This window comes from Pyrgilauda ruficollis, unplaced genomic scaffold (genome assembly GCF_017590135.1).
Source record: "Pyrgilauda ruficollis isolate IOZ18807 unplaced genomic scaffold, ASM1759013v1 scaffold56, whole genome shotgun sequence".
NCBI classification, from domain to species: Eukaryota; Metazoa; Chordata; class Aves; order Passeriformes; family Passeridae; genus Pyrgilauda; species Pyrgilauda ruficollis.
The window spans coordinates 1,182,850-1,203,218 of NW_024527266.1; the positions used below are offsets into that span (position 1 = coordinate 1,182,850).

Genomic DNA, 20,369 nt, shown 5'->3' on the forward strand with positions numbered 1-20,369 from the left:
TGAGAGACACCTGCAGCTCTGGATAGATGTTCCATTTTATTAATTACGGTTATTACTACGGCAAGAACCAAGCTGCATAATTACATTAATAAGTAAAATATTACATAAAGGCTTTCTGTTCTAAGTTCTACATTGTGGAGAGTACTCTGTGATCTTCAGTAAGGTAATCAATTTGATTTACAGAAAAAGATCCTTTTGTATTTTGCTAATCTTGCTTAGGTCACAGCAGGTCTCTTCCTAGCACAGCTTGAATGCACCCCATTAGTGTCAGGGTCAATGACTCTCTCGCCCACTTATTCTAACACCTTCCAAAAATCAATGAGACAAGCTCTTTCTGCAGATTCACAGATTAATTAATGAAACAAAGGCATAGCAGGTATCTGTATTACAACAGTGAGATAGATAGGCAACAGAAGGGACAAAACAAATATCCTGCCAATTTGTAAAGTAAGGTACATTGAATTCACAGGGATGACTCACATGCTAAAAGTGAAGGGATTTGAGCATTAAATATTGCAGAATTACAGCATGACGTAATGTTTAAATCCCAGAAATTCTCATAACATTGTAAGCCATTGCTAAAAACAGGAATATAAAATCACAGCCTAGGAGTTTTCATTTGGGCATATTTGTATGGCTTGTTACAGGAGAATCAGAGGTGTTCAGCTTTGCTGCCTCTCTCTTTAGGGCAGTGCAGGAAGACTGAATTATTACCATGGTATTGGAGTCACAAGTAATGTATGGTCCTTTGTATGCTGCATTTCTAACTGTAAACAGGTTTTACCACTTTCAGATATCTCACTTAGGGACCAGGAAAAAACAAAACCCTTCTGTATTAAAAAACAATGAAATAGTGACAGTGAAATAATTCTCCAAAAAATTATTAGAAAGCAGTGCCAGATTCACAAAGATGCTTATAACCCTTAATGCCCTTTGGAATCATCACCAAAAAACCTACCCCTTTTCTTGGCCTCTTTTGGAGATGAGTGGCTAACCTAGCCAGTCTAGCCAGTCACTAATGTGCAGCTGTCTATGCTGAAAAAAAAACCCCAAAACAACCCAACAGTCACAATGCGGGGTTTAAAATGATATATGATTGTGGAGGGTGCTGTATCTTCTAAAATCTTACCTCTGGCGTTCTGAAATTAATTATGATGATAATAATAATAATGACTGCTAAACACTTATGAAGTGATTTGTATCTTCAAAGCCCCATAAAAACTTTGGTTAATTGAGAGATTCCTGCAGAGAAGCAGCCAAATGCTGCTGTTATTCTAGACACACTCTCCCACTGATTTAAACAGGGGGTTACAAGATACTAACCATAAAAATAATTCCATTTCTTTCCACCCATTTTGGAAGTATCAGTGTAAGCACCTACAGTGGCTCAAGTATAACCTGTGTGAGTCAAGAGAACAAACTAGCAGAGCAAAATAAATAATTGGGAAGAGACAATTAAGGGAAAATATGAAACTGGGGTTGCAGAGACAAAAAAACCAAACCAAAAAAACAAACAAACAAAAAAACAAAAAAAAAAAAAGAAAAAAAAAAGAAAAAAACAGAAAGGAAGGAGTAGATTTGATTGTACAAAACCAAATAACAAAAGAATTTTTTTACTTTCCTCTTCAGAGTGATTGATGTGAGTAGAAGGAAAGAGAAAGACAAAAGGACAGCTAAGGTCCTGACAAAGAGGTAAATGAATATTTAATGCTCAAATGAGGTGTACACACAATAGTGATGGAGAAGTAGTTAGACTGAAAACAGCCTAATTGTGAGAACATTAAAAGAATTTTGTGAGAGCTTTTTTGGATTACATACATATCTGTTCATACAATATCTATGGGTTCATACACAGATAATCTGCTGGAACTAGGTCTTGCTCAGTGGCTGATTACATGAACTGTACTGCAAAGAAAGAGAAGCAGACACCATTTCGTGGAGGTCCATAGAGAGGAAGCTCCCATTAAAAGATGAGTCATTTCCAATAAACTTTACTATCGGTGATGCAGTTGTGAGAAGAGGTTCACTGTCTATACTGGTATTCCATCTCACAGGACAAATGAATAAATGTAATTTTCTGCTCAGGCCCTTCTCACTCAAGATTTAAATACACATTGAATTTTAAGGCCACACTCAATCTGACAATTCCCAGAGAACTTTATGAAAACTGGGAACAACATATTTTTCACTATGCTTGACATAATGCTCATCTCCCTAAAATCATGATGAGTTTCTTCCCCACAGCTCATGAAAAACAACTGGAACATACCACATTCCCTCCTGCTCCACTTTGGATCCAATGCTTCATTTTAATTGTGTTCCTGATTGCTTTTATTTAAAATAAAATTTCAGAACTATAGTAAGCTTTGCTAAAGTTAGTAAAATGAAGTAGTTATTCTTCTCAGAGTGGTCTTCCTCCCTGCCTTCTCTAAGTTTCCCGTTTCAGTGAGAAAGATGAGTGAAAGAACTTTCCCACTTCTGTTCTCAGATGTTTCAACATTTTGCTGGATTGTGGATGCAATCAGTCAATTAGTTAATCAGGTGTTGCTTTTTATATTTCTCACTACGATGATGTGTCTCCTGCCAGCTGTGGTTTCCCCTGTGCCTGGACGCGTGTGGGGAGTACATTTGTGCCCATCAGCTCTTACCCAGGCCCTGAGCAGGCACATCCTCGGGAGCACACTCCCAGCCAGCAGCTGCCACGGGAGCCAGCGAGCTGGCACAGAGCCCCTGCTGTGGCAGAGGGTTTCACACAGCACACCTTGCCAGCCACAAATGCTCACTTGTCTTCTCTTTTCTTCTGCTGGTGACTTAGGGATGTAATTGAGAGCTGTTGTGTACTTCTTAGCTGCCCAGAGGTAGAAAAGGTCACCATTTCAAAAAGAGGTGACAAAAGCAATTTCAGTGAGGGAAAGATTGTAATCTACCGTGTGGTGTGAGGGACTGGGATGCTGCAGGCACTCTCAGCAATCACTGTCACGCCAGTTCTCCCCAGCTCACTCCCACCCGCTCAGCGTCAAATTGCAGCGTTATTAAAGCACCTTGAAGGTGGAAATTCTCAGCCCTGAGCTGAGAGCCCAGATGCTTTGTGGCTGTCTACAGATTTGAGCAATGAAATGAGCCAAAACAAACTGAGGAAGCGTTTGTAAAATGTACCTTACATTAATATGTACACCAGCTGCAGACTGCATGTCCTTCAAGTCTTACTTAACCTTGCTTTGGAAAAACTCCCACTGGTGTTAAAGACATTTTTGCCTGAGTGAGAATCGAGAAAGGATTTGCAGATCTGGCTGTGTATGAAACACACCAACATACTGTTTAGCTTGAAGATGAAATCTGTAGTGGAAGGCCACCACTGTGCAGCTGACTGCTGGTGGAATGCAACATGTGAAAATCCTGAGGGTGTTATTTTCACTGGAAAGACTTTTTCTCTCAACTACGGGAGAGGAAACTATTTTTTATCAGATCTCTTGTTAACTTTTATGTCTTTTGTATGTTAAAGAATGATGGCAGAGGGAAAAGCACTTGCTTTATCAGTATCCTTAAGTAAGTTTCCAGAGGCATGCCTCTCTCAGTCACCTCAAGTTTCTGTTTTAAGGCAGCCACTGGTACAATTCTGACACTGATCAGAATTATGTTTTCCAGACTCACATTGTCTGACTCAGGTTGTACATGCAACCATATGAGGCAAGGGTGGCTGCTGCAACGACAGAGGTGTGTAATATAAAGAAAAGTGTGAGGAAAGCTCTAAAGTAAGAGAAGGATGAGAGAGGTATGATATGGAGCTCCTCCAGCCATGGATAATGTCTAACTTTTTCATAGATTTTACCTCTAGACCTCAAAATACTGCAAAAAGGAGAGGTGAACATTGCTACCTGCATTTCAGAGACAGGGAACAGAGATGTAAGAAAGAAAAGTGATTCGTGTAGCCCCTCTCAGCAGGGGAGCAGTGGAGCTGAGAAGAGAACGCGAGTCTCCTAAGCCCCCTCTCTGTGCAACATCATAAGGCCACATTGTACTCTTCCCATCGCTGAGATGCTTTACAAATGTCTGCTAATCAGACCTTACCACACACACCCAAGAGATGGTTAACCCCTGGCAGTTGCATTTTAAAACTGAAGAGTCTGGCAGGTAATAGAAGTGACTTGTTCACAGCCACAAAAGAAGTCTGCTTCAGAGAGGAGCTCCAAATTTAGGTGTTCTTTGCTTCTTAGCCTCTAGTCAGAATACTTTCTTACCTCTGCACGGAGGAACTCTAGGTATTTAAGCAGCTGTTTCACACTTTAAAAGGGCATAAGACAAGCCTGTGTTTGTTTTTCCAGTAAGGAAGAGAACCACTGGACAGAGATACATTACTTTTGGTCACATGAGAAGACACATCTACCCAGATAGTATTTGGCAGCCAAAAAGTAAATTACATGCACTTGAGTGTAATGGTCACGCTTGATTTTGTAGCACAGTAAAAAATGATGAAAATAAAACAAATTCCATTTAACAACTGAAGTCCTTCAGTAGAGGACTGTAATACGAGATAAAACGCTGAGCTTACAGACAGAATAAATCCACATGATTCTGTTCACTGCCTCTCTAAAAAAAGGGAAAAGAATTCTGATAAGTTTCTTAATGCAGCTGACAGTGAAAGAGAAGAACCAAATATTCAAAAGAACATAAAAACCAGAGATAATGACCACAGGTTCAGGAGTACTTTCCATTACCTGAACGTAAAGAGGGTTCCCATGTCCAACATAGATAACAGCTCTGCTTTTGACTTGGGGAAGGAGAGGCGGTAGCGCAGGGTCTCAAAGGCAGGAACAATCAGAGCTTTCTTGGTGTTAGCTAGGTCTAGCTGGATGACAGACTTCCTGGCAAACAAGAAACAATAAATAAAAGCAGGAAAATTTTCAACTGAGCAAATCACTGAGCTTTTCAAAATAAAGTGCAAAAAATGGGCAGTTAGGATACTAGAAATGTAACTGTGGCCCATATCTTTTCCTACAGGTGCTTCAAATTTTCTTCTCCTTTTGGTCTGCTGCTCTAAGAGCAGAGAGAGCAACACAATTCCAAACGAGCTTGTGTATTTGACTGATCAAAGCTCTGTTGGCAGCAGAGAAGTGCTTTACACTTGAATGGACTGGGATGCCTCTTTTTCCTTCTTTTTGCTGCAAGTTGTTCAGTGCAGAGACTGTTTTGGTGTGTGAGTATGTGTGCACATATGCATTTCACACAGGGCTCTTTTCCAGGCAGGGGCCTTGGGATGACTGCTGCAGCAGAGGAGCAGCTTAGCAATCTCCCATCCTGCCTGCCAGAGATGTCCAGCCTATTCTTTCCTAACAAACTAAAATTCAAAGAAAAAGAAGTTACTTTTCCATCCCCCAACTGAATCTTACTATACCTGTCATTAGAAATAACTCTGTCTCGATTTTTATTTCATTATCTCCGTATTTCATAGCAGAAATATGCCTCTCTCTCCCTGTCAAAGTCAGTTCCCCTTAACAGGATTCACTGTCCTGACTTTTATGTTACTGCAACAAGCAATCAAGGAGAATGTTGACAAGCAGCAAACCCTCTACAGCCTTTTAAGTTGAAGGAATTGGGATCACTGTCCTAAAAACAGAAGAACCAAACAAACAATTTTTCTAAGCCCAGAATACCCAGAATTCATTTATAGTGCTGTCACAGAAAAAGAAGATGAGCACAACTACTTCATAAAATCTCAATTTTAGGGAATTCATGCCACCCTACAGGCCTGTTCTATATTAAGCAATATGTTCTCAGCTCCTTACTGCAAAGTTTGCATTGTTTAAAGAGCCCCTGACACATTCAAGTTAACTTTTCACAACTGAAGGGTTTTAACAGCTTCTTATTAGAAATGGTTTTGTACTTTCTTCTTGTAGCTTCTCCCTCACCATCACTAGAGGCCAAGATATCTGCATGTTAATAGACGACTCCTTCACAATCAGCATTTGTGACCTTCCAAAGTTGTTGAGCAGCGCCAGTATACAGTCTTTATGATGTTTTAAAATGTTTCTTCCCTTTCCCACTTCTGAGAGCAGGGAATACTAATATAGTTTCTTTTCCAAAATCTAAGTCTTTCTGGTCTCTGTTCAATCTATCAGCCTTGAGCAGTATAGCTTTGGGGATTCAGTTCTAGGAAGGAGTAGGTAACATTTGTAGTGATGCTCATCCTTTGGGCTCTGCAAGGAAACAGCAACTTTTATGGCTGCTACTATAACTTTGTTTTATGGGGAGCTCAAAAGGCCCAGGCAAAATTCAAGGCCTTGCTGTGCTTGGCACTGTCCAAGAGTAGGAAAAAATCCTGCCCAACAAAGTTTTCAGTCTGAATGTCACCAAAGCTGCAGCAGGCACAGGTATCAAGCACAAGTAACAGCAGAAACTGTCAGACAGAGCAACTTGTGTTGAATCTAGTGCTGAAGGTGACTTAGTCTCTAATATATGGGATATAACCACAAAAATGCTGTCGATACCAGTGATCCTTTCTGCAAACTCCCTGCTGCTCCTGTCACCTGCAAATTTCATACAGTTGTCAATGCCTGAACTACAAGAAGGAATAAATGATAGCACCTTCATGAAGAAATCAAAAAGCAGAGGGAACAAACTGACAGAACAGCCTGAAATCACTTGCACTGACAGAGGTCAACGTGAAGAGCGAGGTAAGCAAATTGAAACAGAGGTCTGGAAACAAGATGCTTGAGGTGCACTCAGGCAAACACAAAGATGTGGAGATACTTCCAGAGTGAAATGAAATAGCAGGACATTCTCTGCAGAAATATTTTCAAGAGATATGCGAGCATCTGAAGTGCACGTTGGTATGGCAGGTTGACCTTGGCTGGATACCAAGTGCCCACCAAGCTGCTCTCAGCCCTCTGTCTCTGCTGGGAACGGGAGAGAAAATAAGATGGAAAACAAGTTGTATGTTGAGATAAGGCCATTTACTAAAGCAAAACCAAAAGGCTGAGTATGCACCAACACAGAAAAATAGATTTTATTTTCTCCTTCCCTTCAAGTGATGTCTGGCCACTTCCTGGGAAGCAGGGCTTCAGCACACATAGTGGTTGCTCCAGAAGGCAAACATTCTAAATAACGAATGCCCTCCCTTCCTCCTCCTTTTCTCAGCTTTTATATCTATCTGAGCTGACATAATTTGGCATGGATTCTTCCTGTTCACTTTGGCTCAGCTGTATTAGTTGTGTTCCCTCCCAAGATCTTGCCCACTCCCAGATGGAGGGCAGAATGATGGAGAGGCAGCACTGATGCTGCGCCAGCACCGCTCAGCAGTAGCCAAAACACTGGTGTGTCATCCACACCTTTCCAGCTACCAAGGCAAAGCACAGCACTGTGAGGGATGCTATGGGAAAAGACCTCCAGCTCAGCCACAACCCCAGCAGTGCTGATGCCCGAGTAGAATTACCAGCCCTTGAGGTGGACTCAGTAACATAAAAGATGGATGCAAAGGGAAGACGAAATCAATGCTAACATTCAGATGTTGAGAGACTTGAGAGACAAAGGACAACAGAGGCCATTTAAACTGTGATAATGGCAGGGAGGACGAGGACTTTAGAGAGAAAAACACCTTCCATTTTCTTCTCATAACTTGGCTGGTGGTCTGCTCCTTGGACAACCAGCTGAAATTCTAACTTCTTCCCACTGGAAACAAATCTACCTTTTCATTTTTCTGTGGGATGACTTTTCCTCCTGCTTTGAGTGGAGGTGCTATTTGTTGGTTGACTGGTTCTGTTACACTTTGGGAATAGGAAAATTTTGTTGGTGCTGCCAGATATGTGGAATATAATGTAAGGAATACATTTGCTTATTTTGCAAGCTAGCACTGGGTAAACTAGGTAATTCTTGCACTACTCTGATGAGGGCTGTTTTTTTTCGGATTCAGTAGTATTGATCCAGTATCTACTTTCCTTTCTTTTCCTTTTCCCCCAAATCTCAAAATAAGGATTTAAGACTATGAAGAACTAGCTCTCTTTGTGCTGGTGTTGTCCAGGAAACCATTTCCCAGCTATCTTTGTGTTCAGACCTGATGTGTGTCATTCTGACACAGTGAATGTTGGGTTAAATTTTAAATCTAACCAACCATATTTTTCACAAAGCAGGGAAGAAATTAATCTTAAATCACAAGGGTGTCCTCACAGGTTGAATGAACTCCAGCATGTTGATATCAATCTTCTAACCTGCATAGTTCTTTTCAAAAATTAACATAGAATTCTCATCCTCATATAAGTAGATAGTAAGATCATTCCCATTTTTGGAAGATAGAGAAGCTCAGACATAGAAAAGCTAGAAACCTAATCCTAAAGCACTACACTCAGGAAAAAAAGGGAAAAAAAAGAGTCTATTAACTCAAATGTGCTTCCACCATCAGGATTTGGTAAGTGGTTGGTTTCAAGTTACAAATACAGCACACTGAGCTTGTGGTCAGAACTGGAGAGCTGTCAACCCACTGTTAAATTCATTAGAATGCTCTTCCTCTCTGCAAAAGCAATGAATGCATAGACTGCAAAGGCAGCCAACACAAAAACCCCAACTGAATTATCTCCCTAGCTGAGATGCTGAAAAATAAGCAGAAACACTTCACAACTCATGATGTAAGGGACAGGTATAAAAACCAGTGGACAGAGTTGGGATGCTGGGTCCCAATTCATGCTAAATGTGTCACTGAAAGCCAAGGGCACATTTTACACAAATGTGTCAGGAAAGAACTTCAATGCTAGCTGTGAAACTGTAGATAAGCAGCCTGTCTCACTGTTTTGTGTTAGAAGTCACTGTAGGATGACCCAAACACCTTACTTGCAGCAACCAGAAGTCTTTACCTCTGGGGCACTGACAAGATGACCTCCGTAACTACTGTAAACAGGAAATCTTTACATGATACATTTCCTTTTGTACTGCACAGAAGACTAAAGCAGGACTAAAAGGGTGTTTGATGGATATAAAACATGGAAATGGTTTTACTTAGCAGCTATGAAAAAGCTCAATTAGCACAAATCTAAGTGCAAAGCAACAGATATAACAGGATAGGTAACCACCACCTCCATCAGCTTCTCCTTCAAAACTGGTTGCAGCCTTTTTTATAGAACACCTTCAAAATACATTGAAAATATTTTTCAAAATTCCTTTCTTTCTGAGAATATATTATTAGCAGAGACATAATATGCAATATATGTAAATCAGCAAACTTCCTGTGAGAAGGACTTGCCTGGCTTATCCTGTACAAGGTGATGTCCAAAATACCACACTATTTCCATTTGTTTATGGTTGTTCTAGCTGAGGAAATGAGGATAAAAATGTTTTATGTCTCTCTAACAAACAATTGCTGCCATTCAGACAGATAGCACTAATCAGCTATTTGCAGAGGCAGTGGGAACAGTCAATGCAGAAAGACACAGGGTATCCATATTTAAAATAATCTCAATGCAACTCCCTGCTACTTTGCTTAGAAAAATCATTATTGAAAAAGCTACAAAAGCATCTAGTCCACATGCATAAAAAAAAAAAAAAATCCAATCACTTTTTAAAGAGCTGGTAGTAGCAGATTAGCAACTTCAATATTCCCAGGCAAGAGAGACTCTCAGCCAGAGTTAAGGTGGTACAGGCCCTAAAAAAGGCTGGCAGGGTAACAAAAAGTCTCAGAGGCAGAAGCTCTCAGGGAGCATTTCTGGTTTTTTTCTGAAACATCACCAATGCACCATCATGGCGCATTTAGTTCTGTAATACAATATCACCTTATGAGAATTATTTCTGTGGTTGTAATATCTCAAGGAAATGGTGATACTTCATTCTGTCTTCTCTCCTCTCTTCTTCCTTTCATTGCTGGCTCCCATCCGTGCACTGTGAAGCAGCATGAGAGAGAAGAGTCCTTTTCTAGCACTAAACACCAGTATCAACAGCTGCCATCCTTACTGTGTCCAGTATTGATCTGAAAAAATGTACCAGTATGTAACAGTAACAGAAGAATGGAGACATGAAGAACAACTCTTCATCCACGTATCTGGAGATAGCTAATGTGTGCAAGGAACAGAATAATTTTGGAGTGCTTCTAGCGCAACTTGAAAAGACTTCAACAAAATAAGAGGGAAACAAGCTGACACAGTGTGCTAATACTTCAATGACACAAATGACATTCAGCATCTTGAAAGCCATAGAATAGTTTGGGCTGGAAGGCACCTCTAAAGGTCATCTAGCCCTTTTTTTTTGTTTTGTTTTGTTTTGTTTTTTGAAATATCTACTTTCTCTTTTTGTAAAATCATAGAATTGTTTGTGTTGGAAGGCACCTTTAAAGGCTCCCTGCAGTGAGCAGGCACATCTTCAACTAGATCAGGTTGCTCAGAGCCCCATCCAACCTGACCTTGAATATTTGCAGGGATGAGGTACCCACCACCTGTCTGGGCAACCTGTAACAGTGTTTTGCCATCCTCATTGCAAAAAACTTACTCTTTGCATCTCATCTAAATTTCCTCTCTTTTAGTTTAAAACCACTCCTCCTTCTCCTATTTCAACAGGTTCTGCCAAAAAAGCTTGTCCCCATCTTTCTTATTAAGATCCCTTTAGGTACTGGAAGGCCATTATAAGGTCTCCCTGCCATCTTCACTTCTCCAGGCTGAACAACCTTAACTCTCTGATCCTCTCCTCACAAAAGAGGTACTCCACCCCTCTGAATAGTGAGTTTGGCCCTGTACATGTCTCACAGAGTTAAGCCTGAAAGAAAGAAACTCCTACATAAGTTCATGATACCAGAAAGCCTATTTTCCTTTACACTCCAACGCCCTAGGCTTATGAACTGACAGGGAACACCTACAGGCAGGCCCTCATTGGAACACTTTGATCAACTTTTACCAAATTAGAATAGAGATGAAAAGCAAAACTGGTCAGAATAAAGGAATTGACATCCTCCTGTCTGGCCACAGGGTGTCCTCCTTGCTCTATGCTTTGGCCTCAGATGACCAGCCTCTGCAGGGGAAAAAGGTCTTAATTTTAAAAAAGCTCAGTTAATGGATCAGAAGTCTGTGATTTGCTCAGCCCAACCTCATGCAGAATGATACAAAATACACTGATGCTACTCCTCCCAGTTTCCTTATGACAATTACTTTGCCTTGATAGGTGCTGGCATTGCAGTCATATTTTTGAGCTGGTTAGACTCATCACCCTCTTTTCAAAATAAGAACTGAATTAAGAGTGTGTCACACGGACAACAAGTTCAGTAATGCTCTGCATGTTTTTTCTGTCACTGACATTAAGAAACAGAGATGTTTAGAGAAACTGCCTGTTTCACATCTCTGCTAATAAACGATGCTCTTGGACATTTAATAATACTTAACCCAGTTCAATTTTCAAATTGGTTCTTCTGCAGCCCTGAGGAGATTATTCTAATGGCTAAAAAGGCTCACATTTTTTTTTTTAATAACCATTTTTCTTTACTTTCCAGTTACAGTCCCTTCTTCTGCTCTAAAAATTCTTGTGCCTTAATGGGCATTGTCACACCTCAGATATTTAAAAGGTGCCGTTTCCAGATCTGCTCAAACTGCTTGATTTTGGGAATATGTGAAAAGGGTGGGGTGTGGAGAGGCTGAAATTTTGGGTGACAGTGGGAATTCCCTCACTGTCCACTACCTGAGGTACTCGTAGAGTCCATACATGGGCAGGAAGTCGATGTCGGACAGAAACATGTATGGTGTGCTGATGTGCTTCATGGCCACGTTCCTGAGCAGGTTCACAGGGTAGAACTGCCCCTCCTTGTACACAATGTGGTAGCCAACGTTGTGGCGGCTCATCAGGACTTCCGAGCCCTGAGCGTAGCGCAGGAATTGCTGGGCTTCTGCATCAGAAAGGTAGAGTGCCAGGCTGATGGGACCTTCCCAGTGCTTGCAGATGGCTTCAAGCATCTGGAGCCTGGAAGAGGAAGGGTGAGAGTAAGAAAAAGCTATTTCCCTGTCTGGGACTCTGTGCCTGTGTTCACCTGATCAAATGCAGATATCTTTCTCTAAGTGAGACAGACTAGGGACACTTTATATACTGTGGAAAGCAGTAAATATTTCTACAGTGTAATTCATTATTTAAGATGATAAGTCGAGGTCTCCTCCTGGACAGATGGACTGCACCCTGGATACACCAATCTCACTAAATCCAACGTAGCCTAAGACGGCCCTAGATCAGATACCTAAAGAACCATCATTTTCTGTCTAAAGCTTTGATGCTGCAGGAAAACCCACATGGATAACAGGACTTATCTAGTGGGAGCTTTGAGCAATTGCAAGGATCTCTTCATGTGGATATACTTACAGGATAGGGGGCTTATAAACTTCAACACTGTCTAGTGCCCAATTCACATTTCAGGTCAAGCTATTCCCACACAGTAACACACTACAGTGCTCTTCAACAAGCTTGTGGAGGACAGAGGTGTACGGACCCACAGATCATTTTACCTCCTGTCAGGAAAACCTTCCCCAAATTTTTGCAAGGCAGTTAGTTAGGTCTTAAAGGCTGTTAAAAGAGACAGGTCAATGAGATACTGACTTAGGTGAAAATGTGCAATAACTAGAAGACGACTCGCTGTCAGGGGAAAGGACAAAAGGGATGACACATCGACAGAAATGGGATTTACTATTAGTAGGGAGTAAGGAGAAGAGGAATGACAGATGTGGCATTGCTGTGGAATATCAAAATAACATTTCAGACAAAACCCTCATTAAAAGTACTAACATGTATATGTTCAGTACTATCTCAAATTTCATTAAATCATTTCTTAAACAGGTTGTACTGATGTATATTTTTTAAAAAATTACAATTCTATTGATGAAAATGACAAGGGAAGATTTCAGATGTGAACATAAATCAAAACCAAGTTGGTCAAAATTATTTCAACACTTCGAGTAATTTATTGCCTAGAGATTGAGATGTATCACCCAAAAACACAGCAAGGACTGATTACAAAGCCTCTTGATTTAATATGAAGGGAAATGACCTATGCAGCCTAGCCAGATATTCTATTAAAAACTGGGAAGAGTAGATGATGCAAAATTATTATCTTCATTCCATTCCAAATCCACGTTGCTGACTTCTTCCTAATAATATTTATACAAAATATAGAGAAGTTTTCTACATTATCATAATCTGAGAAAATATTTTCCCCCTCCTACTATCTCCCTAAGATTTGCAAAACATAAGAATGATATACTCATACCAGTAAACACACAGTCTGACTTCTGAATGATTGTGATGATACCAAGATGATATAATAAATTTTTCTTAGAGATGAGATATTACCTTACTAGTCTACACTTGGTACATAATTTTCTTTTTATCTGTTATTGAAACAAAGGCTATTATCACCTGAAACACACAGCTGAATTTGAAACAAAAATCAATTTAAAAATAACTAAAAGGTATTTATATATAAATATAATATATTTATAATATATATATATATATATAATATAAAGGGTCTAGAATTTTGACTACACAAATAATATATACGGGAAAAATACATTTTTTGCCTCTTTCCAACATAATATAAATCTGCTAATCTGCTAATCCAATCTGTCAGCACCCAAATTTAGGGCAATGGAAAACTTGCCTAGTAAAAAATGTAGCAAAATGCCTTCTAAGGACTCCATGAAGTGGACTAATGGCATATATTACTTATTTAAACAGCACACCTGATAATGCAAACCTTTTCATGATAGTGAAGTGGAAGCTGGGTTTTGGTGGTACAAGTTCCCAGCTCAACACCTTAGTACCCTTCTCTTTGGACCACAAAACTGAGAATTATGAGTTTCTAAGCATGACACGAGCAACTTATTTTGGGTTTTTTTAGCCGTCTTGAGGAATGTGCTCTCTTAAGGACTCCAGAGAAAACAAATGTACTGCTGTACTGCATAATAACGAGATCATAATTTAGCTGGTAAATTTTTTAAAGGTCTGTTCTGAATAAATTGTGAATTTTGCTGGAATTCAATTGTTTTGTGAGATTCTTTATTTTTCTTCTTAAGAATACTCAACTGATTTCCAACTCATTCTCAGATTCTCAGATTTCAAGCAGTGTATTTTTAATCATGTCTTTCCTTTTCCCCATTCTGACCTCACATTTTTTAACTCCTACACTGATTTCTGAACCCCAGATACATACTGAGCCTTTAAAAAAAGCCTGCCTAGCCAAAACATGTGCATGAAAATCACACTGAAGCAACCAAGCCATTATTCTAGGAAACGTCACACCACTGCAAAAGATGACAATTACACAGTAATGAACAACCCTGAATGAAGTCTGTCTCAAAGCTTCCTCCTAAAGACAATAATGTTAGCTTGCAAAATGCATCCCTCTCTTCCATTGCTAAAGCCTATAGGAGAAGCAAACCTAAATCTGTCATGACAGTCACGTCAATCTCACCTCCAAAAGGACAAGGGGAAGTGCTGGGAGTTGATTTTTTTTGCTTTTCCTCATCTCCAATAATAATTTCAAAGAATAATTCAGGAATGTAGTATACAGCATGTTGTTTATGTCCACGTCACCTTACATCTGAGACACTATTCTTAAATGCCTACAGCTGTGCTAGAGGAGTTTAATAAAAGTGGTTTAAAGAAGATGGAAAACGATAAGGCAGTGACTGAAAGATGTGAAAGAAAACAAAGCAGCTAAGGAGTTCTTTGGTAGGTTATTATTTATTGATTTTAGCTGAAAGAAAGTATTTCCAACTCTAATCAATAATTTATAGCAACACACCAGTGAAGTAGGGAACATTTTTCCTGCACAGAACCAGGACGGCTGTTCTTCCTGAATAAAAATGTGTGGTTCTGTCTATCAATAAAAACATGTGCCCCAGTGAGGATCCAGAAAGGGAAACAGATGCTCAGACTTTGCATCAGTGCCAGTGAATCAGCACTGAGCCCCAGCTCATTCTTTTTAATTAAATTCTGGGGGGAAAAATATACCATGTGCACACACCGGCTTTAGAAATTTACTGTGGCACTCACTCAGGGTCTGGCTCAATTTATTTCTTTATTTTTTTACTCAAAGGTTTGTGAACACTTAAGAAATGTTTCCTCAATTAAAAATCAATAGAACAGACACTGATGTGCACAGCACATCATAACACAATGTGCAGTTCTGAGGCACCAGTGGAACAGAATACCCCTTATTCATTTTTGTTTATTTTAAAAACAGGCTGTAAATGTTTTGTTGATCTCAATTTCTTGTAACCCTCCTGGAAACTGCTGACCTTCTACTAGTGTAGCAGTGGTGTTATTCAGATGCCATGTTATATTCTGTACCTGCTATGCTGAAGGAAATGATGAGTTTTTGGATAATACTCAAGGAGTTCTGATTTGTTTTGTAACCCACTCTGATAGCAGTAACTACAAAGTTTGGACTAGATTTGAACCGAGAAGCTGGAGAAAAAAAAAAATAAAAAAAAAAGAGAGCTGACAATTACAAAATTTCACAAAGCTGGCTGATCCAGACTGCACTTTCAAGCTTCTGAAAAATTTCACCTAATTGCAATGGTGGGAATCAGAAAGGTACGTGTGGAACTTGTCACAAAATGGATTTTGTCCCCCAAATTAAATACCAGTTAAATTCAACTTCACCTAAGAACTAAAAGCTCAAATGTTCTTCTGAGAATCAACATTTGGATAAAGATGCAATGATTCTGCTCAGATGGAGATTTTTTATTTCACACTAGCATAGTAAAAAAAAAAAAAAAGTATAATTTTCAACTTTCTAATTTGAAACTAGAATATGTACTTCTGATTCTTACTGTAAGAAAAGTCACTAACTGAAATTTTCTGCAAGGAAAGTGCCAATGAAAGCAAAACTAACATCCTCTAGTGCAGAAAAACACGTGCAGAAACTTGGGTCAGTTACAACTGCTTGCCTAATTCTGTTACAAACATCTGTTTTTTTCTGAGTTGCTGCAAAACTCCATGGACTAATAATGCCTGAAAATCCCAACATGCAACAACTTTCTCAGCTCCAGGAGTCACCCTCTCATGAACTCTACTCATGTAGAGTGTAGCACAGTGTGTGCACTGCACAGACAACATCTAGATTTCTGCGGACGTGCATTTTTCCTCTCTCCAAAGCACTCACATTTCTCTGTAACAAAAAGCTGTCTCACACTCCCAGATGAACAAGAGGTGCTCCCTACCTGTCCATTGATAGTTGTGCCACCAGTGTCACATCCGTGTTGTCTGAAGCAGGCTCGTACTCGTAATGGAGGAAATACAGATGAGTGCGATGGACGGTGAAGCGTTCCCGACGGAATTCATAGCACAGGTCATCCTCATCCAGCTCAGACAGCTGCTTCTGGAGCTGCAAGGAAAGAGTGGAAGTAAACATCGTTTCCTTGTAATTATTTTAGCAAATCAGAGAGAACCAGGAGGCTGGGAAATTACAGAATGATGCCATGAGGAATGGAACATACAGAGTAGGAGGGTTTTCCTGAGCCTCTTGTTACTGCACAAGAAATTAGAAGGAAGGGCTTGCAAGTAAATTCGTAACACAGACAGGACACTCTGTTATGGTCTATATATTCTCTGTATCACCTGTATTACATACTTTCAAGATTCAGACTAGCAATGAAACAGTGACCAACCACAGGCTGAATAATCATCAAGTTCAACAGTTAATGTTCCAATGTGTTGCATAATTTCATCCTTACTAGAAGCAGTGTTTTATACTAGTTACAGACATTCTCCACTATCTCAGCAGCAGATTCAGCACTGAGAGATTCCCAGTCTGCTGCCTCTGCTGGAGAACAGTAACTGCTGCTACCAGCACGGACAGAGAGCTGGGAATGTAATATTTAACTGATCATTACTCCTCCTCTTGAGATTTATGTTCTTTCCACTGCAGAGGTGCCAGAAGTAAGCCTTTAAATGGGATTTATACTTCTGGATACCTAGTTTGAGAAATCTGGAGGATGGTAGATAACTTCCTGGCTCCCTTGGAAACCAAGCCTCTTCAAAGTCAAAATGGGCATCTCAAAGCAATCTAATCCCATGTCTCTTAGGCATGTAGCTTTTAAGAGAAAAAACTCTGGAGAAAAGTAGAAGTGAAAAACTGACCAAATGTCTATGCAGATGACCAATTCCATTCCTAAACTAATTATTTTTGGGGTTGGACTAGATGATCATTGAAAGGTCCCTTCCAAATCAAACTATTCTATGATTATATGATTCTGTGATTTTAAAGCCAAACATCTAGCTAGGATATTGAAAATGCATTAATTTTAAAGGAAAAAACCAGTCACACCTGCAATAAAATGCTATGAAGATAAAATTTTTTATGGTTTTAACATGTGAAATTGAGTTCAGTATCTGTTGCTCTAAAATGTAGGTTACAAATAAAGTATCATTTTTGTATCTGATTTCTTAAAAGCATCCTGTAAGAACAATGGCCAATTAGTAAAACATTAATCAGCAAATGAGAAAAATGCCCATTATATAGGAATTTAGATTATTGAATTATAGACATCTTTTTGTCCTGCTCAGAATGATTAAAGTAATAGTTTCACCATCTTCAAGAAAAAAGAAAAAGGAAAATGTAGGTATTTTTTGTTCTGTGTTAAGATGAGCTGTTGTTCTTGGAACTATAAGCATAATGGTTGCCATCCACAGCAATGCTTACAACTGACTGTTTTCCTGTGAAGGCTGATGGAATAATTCCTGATATTTTCCTGTACATCACTCTATAATTTTCTTCTGAATAATGGAAATACTACTTTGATTTCAATGAGTTTTGGATCAAGCTGTCATTCTTCTCTGCTATTGTTCTGCACAGATCTTAAAACACCCCTCAAGAGGGACTGCTATTAGAAAGATTAGACTCTGAATCTTCACAAATCTTTACTCAGGCAAAACTTCTATTGATATCAAGATCTCTTTTAGGTGGAAGAGAAATCAGGAGTTCTTTTACGTATCCTCGCTCGGAGTTTCATTCTTTCTGCTTTACAAACCATCATTCAGGTGAGCCTGCACTCTATTTTCAAAATCACATTCAAATAATATTTGAATTAAACTCAATATTTACAGCAATGACTAGAAAGTGTCTTGTATCTTTCTGTTTCTTCCTTGAAAAGGGACATTAGTGTGCCCTTAAAAGAATTATTAAGAAGATGACTGAAATTTAAATGGTTAAAACAGCAGCAATGCACATTTCAGGCATACCTTACTATCCTTCTGAATGTACAAATGACCAGGCCAGAAGATTTTAATTGCACAGCAGTTATTAATCAGGCAGTCACTGAATAATTATCAGATTGCATTTGGGTTGAAAGCTAAGAGGGTAAAATATTTAATTATGAGTTCAAGAATAACATTTGGAGCTAAATTACAGCTTTGTTCACTATTGAACCCTGGGTGGGAGAAGAGGAGGAGACACAGCTTCTGAGAAGTCCCACCTTTTTAATGGTGAAACTCAGCAAATCACAAAGTTGGTGATGGAGATGAATAAAATTTCTCTAATATAATCTTTTCTACTGCATACATATTATGTGGATCCATTATTTAAAGACAAAGAACTCTTAGCTTGGTTTGAAGTTTGCTGCCACCCTGTCTTCTTTGAAAAGATGTGTTTATGATGGGAATGCTGACAGATCTACGCCAACAGATGCTTAAATACAGTGCACAATCAAAATAAGGACTGGATTTGATAAAATCCATTGTGGATTCTTTTTCCCATTATGGATGCCTCCATTATATTGATAATGATATGCCTAACCCAGCAAAAGTTTCTCAGCTGTAGAGAAACAGCATCTATTCTCATAAGCAAGTACCTGCTAAGCAAGACTGTGTGTTTCTCGAAGAGTTTCAATGCTAAGGCTACTTGCCACTTCACAAGAATATGGGAAATGTCACCCCTAGGAAACACTCTCAAAGTTGAAAAATATATTATTTTCAGACTGTGTGGGGTAGATATTGTCCTAGCAAATACTCTTATGGGAAACCACACATGCTTTCATTAGCATCATGGTGCTACTTGGTTCAGAAATAAAATGAACTATGGTTCAGAACTTAGTTCAGAACTTGGTTCAGAACTTGGTTCAAAAGATAAAAATGAATTATGATATGCATAATGCCCAAACAAAGAGACAAATACATAAAAAAAAAAATGGGTTATATTATTTCTCTGGGACACCAGATGTGACAAGGGATCAGGCTCCATGTCAGGAAAAGTAGTCTTTGAAGCTGGGCTAGATAAATAATTTAGCCTTGACCTTCCAGGTTTTCCTGTCTAACACATTTCTATGAGGTGAGGTGTTTTGCATCCCTATGACAGATGGCAGACCCGTATGATACATGGCAACACAACACACACCTTTCACTGGCAAACTGGTTACTCTGCTCATGAATCTTCCTTCCTAAGGCTGTTCCTAATGTAACAAAATCTGTCATTGGCTTAGTTTTTTTCCTAAACTGCTGTGTCACTGAAACAATTCATCTCCACCAAAACCCAGGACTTCATATCGGATGAGACAGATTAAAAATCCATGATCAGAAGTATTTTCTGAAGGATTATTTATTAAAAAAATATCAAAGCCCACCAACAAACAATGTCATGTGTCTAGAGCCCAGTTAGATCTTGTGGAAAGGGATAAGACCCCTAATGTGGGCTCTCTCATCAAGTGTTTAAGTTGAGGTGAGGTGACACTAGGCTTAAGTCACCTGCTCAATATCACACTAACACAACAAGAACAGAGCAGCTTAGACGAAAACGTAGAACTTTCAGATCATCTTTCCTTTTCCCAGGTGTGTGCGGTTAAGTTTCATAGCACAAAATGAACCCAATCAATGAAAACTGACACCAGCCCAGGATGTAATGAAAATCTGGTTATAAACTGCAGCAGTTTTATTTTCTCCTGTGTAGCTGTCCAGTTCCCACCAGTAGGCAATTTGGATTGCAACATTTAGCACTTTAAAAGTGTGTGAATTAACAGTTGCCTTTAGCATGGCATAAACAAAACAGATGATGATGTAGAGAGGAAAAAGCATTCACTGAGTCTTGTTTTGGATGACCTACATAAAGTCCTTCTGGCCTCTCCAATGATCAGTAATAAAAGCCAGACTAATCCCATGTCAATTAAACTTTTATTCCTCCCACACCATAAAATTTTGTATGTTTGCTATGGGTCAAATTGAGCCTTCTATGAAACAAAACTGTGCTAAAGACAAAGAGGATAGTGCCTGAGCAAACCCACCTGGCAAGAGGAATTCTGCTGCAGCATGTGAAAAACACTAATACTCCTGCTAAATGGAGGTGATGGCTTATCCTGACTGCAAATATTCAACACAACTGAGAATGCAATTTTTAGGCATATGGAGTACCTCAGACAGTTCTGTATATATCA

General features: G+C 39.3%; 1 protein-coding gene across 4 annotated transcripts in view; it reads right to left on the reverse strand.

The window, feature by feature from the left end:
* LARGE1 (LARGE xylosyl- and glucuronyltransferase 1) overlaps positions 1-20,369 on the reverse strand; it is a 279,159-nt gene that overhangs the window by 15,869 nt on the left and 242,921 nt on the right. For all 4 annotated transcript variants that reach the window (XM_041481415.1, XM_041481417.1, XM_041481414.1 and 1 more), the window contains 3 exons: positions 16,170-16,333; positions 11,638-11,916; positions 4,716-4,862 (listed from right to left, as the gene is read on the reverse strand). In XM_041481415.1, coding sequence (XP_041337349.1) covers positions 4,716-4,862; positions 11,638-11,916; positions 16,170-16,333 — 590 coding nt within the window. The remainder of the gene's footprint in view (positions 1-4,715; positions 4,863-11,637; positions 11,917-16,169; positions 16,334-20,369) is intronic.